Raw genomic sequence first — 13,223 nt, 5'->3', positions numbered from 1 at the left:
CATCCTCATCACTGCTAAAAGGAAATCTTAACCTTCGGTTACACGATAAATCAATCAAATCTGATGGCTGTAAATTCAACGGAATCCTTGAAATTAAAATTACAAACAACTTAAATTGGAAGGAACACATGAAAGATGTTGGGGGAAGGACACTTTTTTGTAGTACTGCTGCATGACGTGGGATCCATACCCTATAGGATTAACGGAGTACATCGAGAAAGTTCAAATAAGGGCAGCACGTTTTGTATTATCGAGAAATATAGGAGAGAGTGTCGCGGACATGATACAGGATCTGGGGTGAAAGTCATTAAAATAAAAGCCTTTCTCGTTTCGGCGGGACCTTCTCACAAAATTTCAATCACCAACTTTCTCCTCCGAATGCGAAAATATATTTTGACGCCGATCTAACTAGGGAGAAGCGATCATCACAATAAAATAAGGGAAATCAGAGCTCACAGCTGAAGATACAAGTGTGTGTTTCTTCCGCGCGATGTTCGAAAATGGAATAATGGAGAATTATTGTGAAAGTGGTTCAATGAACCCTCTGCCAGGTACTTAAGTGTAATTTGCAGGGAAGCCTTATAGATGGAGATATATATGTAGCCTGCTTTTTCTGTGAACATGGTAAAGGAGTCTAGTGTGTACACATACAACAATCAGACTCAAATGCTAGCTAATTCTGCATACATGATACAGATTCTAGATGATTAATGTGAGTTGTGGTGCAGTGCTATCACAATACTACGAACTACTGTTTTGTACTTTGAACGCGTATCTAAGGTTTCTGATTCAAGGCACAGATTACCTTTTCATACGATATGTACTTTTAGTTTATGTGATTTGACTATCTTTAAATTGGAATGAGAACACACTGCGTCGAGACACTATTGGCCATACGTGCTATGTGAAACTCCTCGTCAAGACTAGCGCCATGCCTGTATGCTTACAGCACAGCTGATGAACCAAGGGCGTAGCGCCTTGTGAAATGCATGATATCTCTCTTTGTTAGCTTACAGGTATGCGTTGAGATGTGGTTCTGACACTTATATGTGTACAGGGTATTCCACATTATGTTATTTCTTATCCATCCGAGTATCTCAACTGGTAGTTTTGGCAGGCGAGGTGAGTATGATATCAACAACGTGAGTCCCATGCATTTCTTGGGAGTGTTTTGTGACAGGATGAATCACGCTGTGGTAACATGGAACTGTTTTGAAAATTTTCTTCATTTATCGCTTTACTGTGCGGGATTGTAGAACAGGGTGGTGATTGTTGTTATAGACAACGCAGCAACTGTTTGGCGAGTAGTAAAAGTTTGTCTCTCATTATAGAGGAGGCAGTGCTCTTAATTGTGTTGTCTTAACGTCAGGCTGCTAATTCAACCCTTTTTTTACGCTAGCATTTTTGTCTATTCCACCACTATCTTACTGCTTGTTACATATGACAAGCGTGGCATAACATGAACGTGGAAGGCTTTCCGATGAAATCACTTTTATGCACAGCTGTACTCACAGATTTCACTGCCCCACAACAGCAGTATGATTGTGGATAATGGTAAGGTAGTTGGTACTGCCTGTTTAACATGGAACCTCCAATCGAAGAGTAAAAGTATAAAATAAATTTGTATGTTCAGTTTGTGAGGTAACAGGCGAGTTGTGGTGCCCTGGAAATATTGTAAGTTCGGAACTGGCGTGGCCACACGGGTGCTCAGTGGATGCAGCCCACTCGGTAGGCCGACCACGTGGTGCCAGATGTTGGCGGAAGCAACAGGGGTCCAGCCGAAGCGCGTGGCCCGAAATTCAATGGTGACCCTGTGTCGATGGAAGAAACTTGCTTGACGAGAGTTCCAAAGATGGCGGACTCTGTGAAACCATCATGGCAGGCATTTCACAGTTCGCATAGAAATTAATTGTAACCAGATGAATCATGATAGCTCAAAAAGAAACATGTAAATTACCATTATTTGCACAACGATTCTGATGGTGTAATCAGGTTTTCAATACCTCTATTAGTTTAAAGTTTAGTATCTGACGGTAAATTATACAAGTAACACCCAGCAACGAGTTCCAAAATCTAAACGGTTCATCCGATTTCGTCGATCGATGTGTCTTTAGAATGCTATTAGTGTACACCTAAATTGGTATGAATTACAGGCATGTAACTTGAATAGTACATCAGTTGTTGGAGGTCAAAGTGGCCAAATACTATCGATCGCGTCAGGCCATAAGTACTCCACAGTTACACGAAAAAACGGTAGCAGCAAGCTTATTCATCTATATCTTTGTTTATATCCGATATATACTATTCATGAAGAAACTGGTCAAGTATTTACTGTGTTTTAGAAAGCACAGAGACATTAGGCTACTGGCCTAATTTTCCTTGCTATTCCTTTGATATATGTTTATTTAATTTGTTTGTGTATTTAATAACATGTGTTAGAGCGTGTTTATGGTCCAGCCGTAGGAATATTTATTTAATTTCAAGTTATTTAAATGTAAATCCAGTATTTCGAATGTGTTTTAATATGTTTGTGAGTGCATATTGGCTTGAAGACATATCGGAAGCGCTCTAGCCAATCCCAGTGTTCGATTGAGAGAATGTATGGAAGTGGCGGAGAAGCATGGAGTACAGGAGAGGTCGGAGGAGAGTTCGGAATGGTGCGCCACACTGGGGAGTCGCAAGGACGTGACGGACTCACAGTCACGGATGAGACTTGGAGAGTGTGGAGCGGTTCGCACCTGGTCGCGGCAGATAGAAATACTTCTTATTGTCGACTTGTGCACTTCTGAGAGTTCCGTGGCTTCTACAGTGAAGACGTAGTGTGCGTTTAGAAGTGAATATCTCATGAGCTCGGTCTAAGGTGCTGCAGTCATGGACTGAGCGGCCGGTCCCGGCGGAGGTTCGAGTCCTCCCTCAGGCATGGGTGTGTGTGTTAGTCCTTAGAATAATTTAGGTTAATTAGTGTGTAAGCTTAGGGACTGATGACCTTAGCAGTTAGGTCCCATAAGATTTCACACACATTTGAACTTTTTTTTTTTTCTCATGAACTATGTTTTTGTTCATAACTAATTACGTGCAGTAGGAATCTATTGTTTCCCTGTTATTCAACTTATGTTTTATTTAATTGCTGGACCATCGACACCAATAAGTGTTTTGCAGAAATATACCATATTCCCAAAAGTACTTCTACTATCATACTCATGATTTGAAGTCGTTAAGATAGTACCTGCAGATTTTATTTAATTGCAATCTTTCATTCATAAATTTCTACATTACATTCGCAATTGCCGAGTGATAGAAACCTTCGACCATTGGATTCATGTGTATATTCATATTGCATACTCTGGATTCGGCAGTATCTGTCTTGTAATGTGGCAACTATGTATCCCAGCCCCTAGACAGCGAAACCAGCCAAAACTTTTAATATTTCAACACTGAGTCAGGGGGTACATAGCTGAGGACCACCACCAGTATATATTTATTGCGAAAGCCCGCAAGTTACAATCCCAGGAATGAACAAAACTATCGGGAGTGACGTTTTTGACCCTGTACTAGAGCGTGTACATGTTTCTGTAAATGCTAACAAACGATATTTACAACATGGTGTCAGCTTTCGAATAACTCACATAACAACTACTGTGTGTAGTTTAACAACGCCCTGCACTTTGCCTACTGGTGTACCGGTAAACCGTCATCCAATCATGATTATTATTGTTAACTGTGTTCTGTCTGTATTTATGTTTAACATGACACATTGACTCCTACAAAAACGACATACATGTGCAGTATTAAAGCGGAAAAAATATTTTCTACTTACGACAATATCTGCAAGAAATATTATTCCGGCAATGTTGCCGTTCTTATGCACATCATTTAGTATTTCACCATCTCGACAAGCCCTCATTACTTTTAGTAATCACCAACTCGGTATAAATGCTTGTGCAGAAGGGGACAAGCTGAGACTTGCAGAAATGCGAGTTAACACGAATATTTAATTTAGATTAACACATAGGGCATTGCAAGACGTAGCAATGGTTTCGACCCTGATATCCACAATGCCATTCTCGCAACACAGAGGGCAGACTTTGAACGGAGCAACAGCGCTTGGCTGAGAAATAATTCAGGTGCAAAAAAGGGCAGCTCGTTTTGTATTATCACGTAATAGGGGAGAGAGTGTGGCAGATATGATACGCGAGTTGGGATGGCAGTCATTAAAGCAAAGACGTTTTTCGTCGCGACGAGATCTATTTACGAAATTTCAGACCCCTACTTTCTCTTCCGATTGCGAAAATATTTTGTTGAGCCCAACCTACATAGGTAGGAATGATCATCAAAATAAAATAAGAGAAATCAGAGCTCGAACAGAAAGGTTTAGGTGTTCGTTTTTCCCGCGCGCTGTACGGGAGTGGAATGGTAGAGAGAGTATGATTGTGGTTCGATGAACCCTCTGCCAAGCACTTAAATGGGAATCATGTAGATGCAGATGTAGATGTACTCTTGATTGCAGGCTACTCAGTGAAATGACGATTAGCTCTTCCTCGAGGGCTGTTCGGACGTAGACCTACACCTAACCTCTGGCAGCTAGTCATTTACACTGAACGAATCTTGTTCTCCATTTACATAATAGCCATATACACATACATATACACACACGTCTGCATAAAGAGCTATACTTGTTGACGAGTACATCTGCGTTTCGTCGTATCCTATCAGTTTTACCGTTTTACGGATTTGGCATCCTACCAATGTATTTGTACACCCTATGCTACCAATTTCCAGATTTAGTGTCACCCATTTAACATTTGGCAGGTATGCTATGATATTATTTTTTTATATTGTCGAAGTATCTTACTCAGCCTTTTTTTTTTTTTTTTTTTTTTTTTGCTCTGATGATCTTTATGCAATGATCGATCCGAAAAGATCGATCAAGTGAAACCTAACTTGTGCCTTTCTCGCATGAGATCATCAAATCCATAGGTTAGGATAGTCTGGTTGATGCAGTATGTCTTGACTTCCGAAAACCGTTTCACTCAGTATCACACGAAAAGCACTTTCACATCGTTTATCAAACAAATTTGCGGCTGGATTGAAGATTTCTTGGTAGTGAGGATACAGCGTTTTACCTTGGACGCTGTGTCATTGATGGAAGTAGAAGTAGTTTCAGGTCCCAGGGAATTGTGCCGGGACCCTTTTCATTCACTGTGTATGGGCCATTTTTGTTAACTGTATATTATAACGATCTGTCAGAAAATATTAATATTAACATCAGAGTTTTTACATATGATGCAGTTATCTAAGTGAACAAATGCGCAAATAATCTGCTAGATCTTCATAAGAATTCAATGTGGTACAAAGAGTGGTAACTTGTTTTATATTTTCAAGAAAGTTAGGCTGTACACTTCAGAAAACGTAGAAAAGTCGTGTGTTGTAACTACAACATTATCGAATTGTGAATGCAAACGATCGACCCGTACCAACACCTGATTGTCAGCAGCTGGTGGTCCTCTGATTTAGCATTGCTGACTCTCGATCTCAGGGCCGCGCGTTCGATACTCAGGCCGGGTAGAGGATTTTCGTCGCTCGGTACTGGTTGTGTGTGTTTTCCTCATCATCGTTTCATCATCATCGACTCGCAAGACACCGCAGTAGCGTCAACTTAAAAAAAAGGACTCGCACCAGGAGACCGAATTCTCCAGAGGGGTGATCCCGGTCATAAATGCCATATCTACACCTCATTTCAGTACCTGGGTGTTGCATTTTGTAGCGAAATGAAATGGAATATCACAAAGGTTCAATCATTGGTAAGGCAGCTGGGAAAATGCAGTCGTTCTACAAAACGAGACTGCTGACATACGACTTGTGGGTCCCATCTTAGAATACTGCTGAAGTATGTGGGAACCACATCAAATAGGAGTGACAGCGGATACTGTGTGTAGTCAATGAAGGGCGACACGAATGCTCACAAGTGTGTCTAACTAGTTGGAGAGTGTCACAGAGAGGCTGTGAAATCTGATCTGGTACACGCTTGAGGATAGAAGGCCACAACCCCGTCAAAATCTTGTAACAAAATTAAGTGAAGGCTCTAAAAATATTATCCGTACCTCAAAGCTCATCGTTCCCGTAGCGAGTGTGAACATAAACTTAGACTAATTACAGCAAGCAGAGAGACATACAGTCATTCGTCCAGCGCGCCGCGCGTGATGTGAACCGGAGGAAACCGCAGAAAATGATTCAGATGGCTCTGAGCACTATGGGACTTAACATCTGTGGTCATCAGTCGCATAGAACTTAGAACTACTTAAGCCTAACTAACCTAAGGACATGACACACCCATGCCCGAGGCAGGATTCGAACCTGCGACTATAGCGGTCGCGCGGTTCCAGACTGAAGCGCCTAGAACCGCTCGGCCACCTCGGCCGGCGAAACCGCAGAATGTGCTATCGTGCTAAGCAACCTTTAACACGTACTTCACAGTGGTTTGCAGAGTATGTGCACAAGAGGAATCGTATACGATTTTGAGCAGCATCTTCTTGGCTGTGGTACTGCCTGCGTCCGACGTATGATGATATTTCGGCAGCAGTTTCCCTGAAGCTACACTCGTGGTCTAGGAGTAGCAACTTTGATCAATAATCAAACCATCCTCAGGGACGAGTTCAGACCCCCAAACTGCTTAACCTTTAAATAGAAATCGTCCGTAGTGGTGGCTGCAGACTTGTCGCATAAGAAGTCACCCTAATTCAGCCAACGACCTTGTCAAAGAAGACGGAGAAGCAGACAAACGTTGAGATCAGTCCTTGGCTTGTGGGTAGGAAACTGCCCTAAAGGTGGAATAATCAGCAATGACCAACGGCATTAGGATGCAGAAGGCAATAGGAACCACTGAATTACAGACACATAATGTGTATCCATAGGACATGTGGACTGTAATTGAAAAAAGTGTTGTGATGATCTCTCCATTGGCAAAACATTCCGGAACAGACACCCATTCGGATCTCCGGGAGTAGACTGCCAAGGAGAAGGTGACCATGAGAGAAAGACTGGATAATCAAAGAAAGGAATAACGTTCTACGAGTGGGGCGTGGAATGCCAGAATTTTCAACAAGGTAGCGAAGCTAGAAAATCTGAAAAGGCTCAATCTGGGTTTACTTGGCGTCAGTGAACTGGAAAGGATACAAGGATTTCTGGTCAGATGATTATAGAACAATAGCAGCAGAAAATGGTACAATGGGCGTAAGACTCGTTTTCAAAAAATGGTTCAAATGGCCCTAAGCACTATGGGACTTAACGTCTGAGGCCATCAGTCCCCTAGACTTAGAAGTACTGGTTCCTGACTGACCTAAGGACATCACACACATTCATGCCCGAGGCAGGATTCGAACTGCGACCGTAGCTGCAGCGCGGTTCCAGACTGAAGCGCATAGAACCGCTCGGCCACAGCGGCCGGCGACTCGTTATCAGTAGGATTCCCGTCAGAATCAACAGCAAATTAACACCGACTACGATAGTTCAGGTACACACGCCGAAATCGCAAGCGGAAGATGAAAAGTATACGAGGCTATTGAACGGGGAATTCAATACATAAAGGGAGGTGAAAGTCTAATAGTCATGGAGGACTGGAATGCAGTTAAGGGCAAGGAGTAGAAAAAAGAGTTACAGTGGAATGTAATGTGGGCTTGGTTCTATGAATGAGAGAGGAGAAAGACTAATTGATATCTGCAGTAATTTCAGCTAGTAATAGCACACACTCTGTTCAAGAATAACAAGAGAAGGAGATATACTTGGAAAAGGCGGGGGATACGGTAATATTCCAGTTTGAATACTTCATGGTCAGGCAGATATTCCAAAATCAGATACTGGATTGTAACGCCTACCCAAGAGAATATATAAAGCTCACGATTTAGTAATGGTGATCAGTAGTCAATACTTTAGCTGATCGGTAAAAGAAGGAAGTTAAAAAAGTTTAGGGAAATTCAGGGATACAGAAATACAAGTCATTTAGGAAATAAATAAATAGCAAATGCAGGAAAGCAAAGACGGAATGGCTACATGAAAAATGAGAAGAAATCGAAAAAGAAATGTTGTAGGAAGCACTGACTTAGCATATATAAAAGTCCATACAACCTCTGATGAAATTTAAAGCATGGGTAGTAGCATTAAGAGTGCAATGGGAACTCCACTGCTACATGCAGAGGAGAGAGCGGATGGGTGGAAAGGGTACATTGAAGACCTCTATGAGGGGGAAGATTTGTGTGATGTGATAGAACAAGAAACAGGAATCGATATAGAAGAGATAAAGGACCTAGAATTTAAAAGAGTTTAGGAAGGGATAGATAATGTTCTATCAGAATTTCTGAAGGCATTGAGGGAGTTGCAACAAAACGACTATTCCTTTGGTATGTAGAATGTATGAGTCTTGCGATATATCATCTCATTTGCGGAAAAACATACTCCACAAAATTCCGAAGGTTCCAAGAGCTGAAAAGCGTGAGAATTATCGCATAATCAGCTCAACAGCACATGCATCCAAGTTGCTAACAAGAATAATACAGAGAATAATGGAAAGAAAATTGAGGAGGTATTAGATGATGATTAGTTTGGTTTTAGGAAAGGTAAAGGCACCATAGAGGCAGTTCTGACGTTGCACCTGATAATGGAAGCAAGAATAAATAAAAATCACAACACCCTCATAGGATCTATCGGCCTGGAAAAACCGTTCGACAGTGTCAAATGATGCAACATGTTCGAAATTCTGAGAAAAGTAGGGGTAAGCTATAAGGAAAGATGGGTAATATATAACATGTACAAGAGCTAAGAGGGAACAATAAAAGTGCGGCTGTAGTCTTTCGCCCCCACTGCTCAATCTGTGCACTAGAGAAGCAATGACGGAAATAAAAGAAACATTCAAGAGTGGAATTAAAATCCAACATAAAACGATGTCAGTGACACGGTTTGCTGATGTCATTGCTTTCCTCAGTGAAAGTGAAGAAGAATAACAGGATGTGGTGAATGGAGTGAACAGTCTACTGACAGTACACCATACAGATTGAAGGTAAATTGAAGAAAGACGAAGGTAACGAGAAGTAGCAGAAATGAGAACAGTGAGAAACGTAAAATCAGGATTGATGGTCACGAAGTAGATGAAGTTAAGGAATTGTGATACCTAGGCAGCAGAATAACCAATGACGGACGGAGGAAGGAGGACATCAAAAGCAGACTAGCGATGGCAAAAAGAGCGTTCCTGACCAAGAGAAGTCTGTTAGTATCAAACATAGGCCTTAAGTGTAGAAGAAATTGCTGGAATTGTACGAATGGAATAGATCGTCGCATGATAGTGAAACGTGGATTGTGGAAAAACCGGAACAGGAGAGAATCGAAGCATTTGAGATGTGGTGCGGAAAATTAATGTTGAAACTTAGGCGGACTGATAAGGTCTTGAATTTTAATTCCACTCTTGAATGTTTTAAATTTAGCGTTTGAGAAATCTTTCACGCAGGAGGATCGTACAAACATACCACCGTTTCAGTCTCGTACAGATTCCCGTATGGAGGACACAGTCATAGACATCCCTGAGGTTGTGAAGCAGCTGAATGGGTTGAAAATAAATAAATCGCCAGGTCCTGATGGGATTCCATTTCGGTTTTACAGAGAGTACTCTACTGCATTGGCTCCTTACTTAGCTTGCATTTATCGCGAATCTCTTGCTCAACGTAAAGTCGCGAGCGACTGAAAAAAAGCGCAGGTGACGCCTGTATATAAGAAGGGTAGAAGGACGGATCCTCAAAATTACAGACCAATATCCTCAACATCGGTTTGTTGCAGGATTCTCGAACGTATTCTCAGTTCGAATATAATGAATTTCCTTGAGACAGAGAAGTTGCTGTCCATGCATCTGCACTGCTTTAGAAAGCATCGCTCCTGCGAAACGCAACTCGCCCTTTTTTCACATGATATTTTGCGAACCATGGATGAAGGGTATCAGACGGATGCCATATTCCTTGACTTCCGGAAAGCGTTTGACTCGGTGCCCCACTGCAGACTCCTAACTAAGGTACGAGCATATGGGATTGGTTCTCAAGTATGTGAGTGGCTCGAAGACTTCTTAAGTAATAGAACCCAGTACGTTGTCCTCGATGGTGAGTGTTCATCGGAGGTGAGGGTATCATCTGGAGTGTCCCAGAGGAGTGTGGTAGGTCCGCTGTTGTTTTCTATCTACATAAATGATCTTTTGTATAGGGTGGATAGCAATGTGCGGCTGTTTGCTGATGATGCTGTGGTGTACGGGAAGGTGTCGTCGTTGAGTGACTGTAGAAGGATACAAGATGACTTGGACAGGATTTGTGATTGGTGTAAAGAACGGCAGCTAACTCTAAATATGGATAAATGTAAATTAATGCAGATGAATAGGATAAAGAATCCTGTAATGTTTGAATACATTAGTAGTGTAGCGCTTGACACAGTCACGTCGATTAAATATTTGGGCGTAACATTGCAGAGCGATATGAGGTGGGACAAGCATGTAATGGCAGTTGTGGGGAAGGCGGATAGTTGTCTTCGGTTCATTGGTAGAATTTTGGGAAGATGTGGTTCATCTGTAAAGGAGACCGCTTATAAAACACTAATACGACCTATTCTTGAGTACTGTTCGAGCGTATGGGATCCCTATCATGTCGGATTGAGGGAGGACATAGAAGCAATTCAGAGGCGGGCTGCTAGATCTGTTACTGGTAGATTTGATCATCACGCGAGTGTTACAGGAATGCTTCAGGAACTCGGGTGGGAGTCTCTAGAGGAAAGGAGGCGTTCTTTTCGTGAATCGCTACTGAGGAAATTTAGAGAACTAGCATTTGAGACTGACTGCAGTACAATTTTACTGCCGCCAACTTACATTTCGCGGAAAGACCACAAAGATAAGATAAGAGTGATTAGGGCTCGTACAGGGGCATGTAGGCAGCCAATTTTCCCTCGTTCTGTTTGGGAGTGGAACCGGGAGAGAAGATGCTAGTTGTGGTACGAAGTACCCTCCGCCACGCACCGTATGGTGGATTGCGGAGTAAGTATGTAGATGTAGATGTAAGGAATGAGGGGATCCTACGCAGAATCCACATGGAAAACACTGACAGGAAGAAGGTAGAGAATGATGGGACATGTGTTAAGGACATCAGGGAATAATTTCCGTGGTAATAGAGGGAGTTGCAGAAGGGCAAAAGCTATAGAGGAGGACAGAGATTGGAATACATCCAACAAATAATTGAGGACATAGGGTGAAACTGTTACTCTGAGACGAAGAGGTTGGCACAGTAGAGGAATTCGTAACAGGCCGCATCAAACCAGTCGGGATACTGATGGCTCAAAAAATAAAAAAGGTATGTAGCACTTCAAAAATGGTTCAAATAGCTCTGAGCACTATGGGACTTAACATCTGTGGTCATCAGTCCCCTAGAGCTTAGAACCTAACTAACCTAAGGACATCACACACATCCATGCCCGAGGCAGGATTCGAACCTGCGACCTTAGAGGTCACGCGGTTCAGGACTGAAGCGCCTATAGCCGCACGGCCACACCGGCCGGCTATGTAGCACTAATTATGTAAAATTTTCTTTGTATGTCAGAGATTTCACTTACCGTCTAAGTCTTACACCCTTTATGTCATACATTTATTGGTGGAAAGACTATATTACATTGAAAAGTTGCGTCACAATATTATAAGCAGTGAGCACACTGGTTGTATCTTTCTTGCCTCCCCCCTCCCCTTTTCCCTTTTTTCCCACAACACTATTTTCTCACAAGAAGCGACTTCTATGTTAGACATATTTCATTTCATATGCAAGCAACAGAAAACGCCTAATGATGAGCAAACCCTGCACAAAACGCGCAGCAAAGTATCGAATTAAAACGTTAAGAAATAGTGTTCTTGGTATCAGAACAAACATAACAATCACGATACCCACGCTTAGCGACTACGAGCATAATCAGTCAGCATGAAGAAACAGTGAAAACATGTCAACTGCATTCTGATGAATCCTGAGTACTGTTGTGAACCCATGTCACTTTCTAAACGGCCGAGCGAGGTGGCGCAGTGGTTAGAGCACTGGACTCCCATTCTGGAGGACGAAGGTTCAGTCCCGCGTCCGGCCATCCTGATTTAGGTTTTCCGTGATTTCCCTAAATCGCTCCAGGCAAATGGTTCCTTTGAAAGTGCACTGCCGAATTCCTTTCGCATCCTTTCCTAATCAGACGAGACCGATGACCTCGCTGTTTAGTCTCTTCCCCCAAACAACGCAACGCAACTTTCTAAACGCGCAACGGAATCTGTAGGAACCGACTTTACAACGCCGCAACGCTGGTGGTCTTTTGCTAATACAGCAGTGGTTCACAGCAGTGGGCCAGTGTACAAGACGCCCGACTCACCTGAAGATGTCTCCGTAGCGACTGTGCAGTTCCGTGAGGCGGCCCACCAGCACGGGCATCTTGTAGAAGCTGAGCGCGTTTCCCAGCAGCGGCAGAGTCGGGGGTCCTGGGATCGACGTCCGGCGGCGGGTGGCCCACAGCCAGGCTGCGACTGCCAACAGCCCGGCAGACAGCGAGACCAGCAGCACACAGACGGCGAACAACGCACTCATGGTTCAGCGCGGAAGAGAGCTGCGCCACAACTCCCTCCTCTATTTATACGCCGTCAATGCGGTCACCCCTCCCCCTTCCGCTGTCCTTTGAACTGTCCTTGCAGGACGTCTCCGGCCGCTGACTGCATACAAGTGCAAAACCGGTTGCAACTAAATAACATTACTTCCGTCTCAGGGACGTTTCAGCCAGTTAAGCGCGGGAAAAACTTTGTACGAAACTGGACTAACTCCTAACCGGAGAAGAAACTCGGATAACTTAACCGGTAATTTCTGGTCGGTTAGCGAACTTAACCGGGCAATGACTTTTCAAGATGGCAGGCATAGTGAAATATGCAGACAGCTATGACGATATTTTGGCTCAAGTGTTCGTGAGAATATGAGGAAGGAGAAGAAAATGAGACGACGCCGATTCCGAATTTATATCCAGGAAACCGTGCTTCGTGTTTTCAAATTTTTATATAAGAAACTGGAGCATATGACGAACAAGTGAGACTATTTTTCCGTTGTCTTCAATAATGCTTTTCATTTATAGTAATATGCATTTTATTTCAGTACATCGTTAATTCCGTCGTGTTATTTATGTAAGTCAGGCACATTAAAACG

The 13,223-nt window shown here is 42.8% G+C and overlaps 1 protein-coding gene across 1 annotated transcript in view; it reads right to left on the bottom strand.

Moving 5' to 3' along the window:
* The window catches only part of LOC124620244 (cytochrome P450 4C1-like), a 144,240-nt gene extending 131,620 nt beyond the window's left edge, over positions 1-12,620 (bottom strand). The window contains exon 1 of the mRNA XM_047146911.1: positions 12,409-12,620. Coding sequence (XP_047002867.1) covers positions 12,409-12,620 — 212 coding nt within the window. The remainder of the gene's footprint in view (positions 1-12,408) is intronic.
* Positions 12,621-13,223: the final 603 nt, after the last annotated feature.

Source organism: Schistocerca americana, chromosome 6 (assembly GCF_021461395.2).
Source record: "Schistocerca americana isolate TAMUIC-IGC-003095 chromosome 6, iqSchAmer2.1, whole genome shotgun sequence".
Lineage (NCBI taxonomy): Eukaryota > Metazoa > Arthropoda > Insecta > Orthoptera > Acrididae > Schistocerca > Schistocerca americana.
Note: the sequence above shows the minus strand (reverse complement) of the source record. Positions and strands in the feature narration are given on the sequence as shown.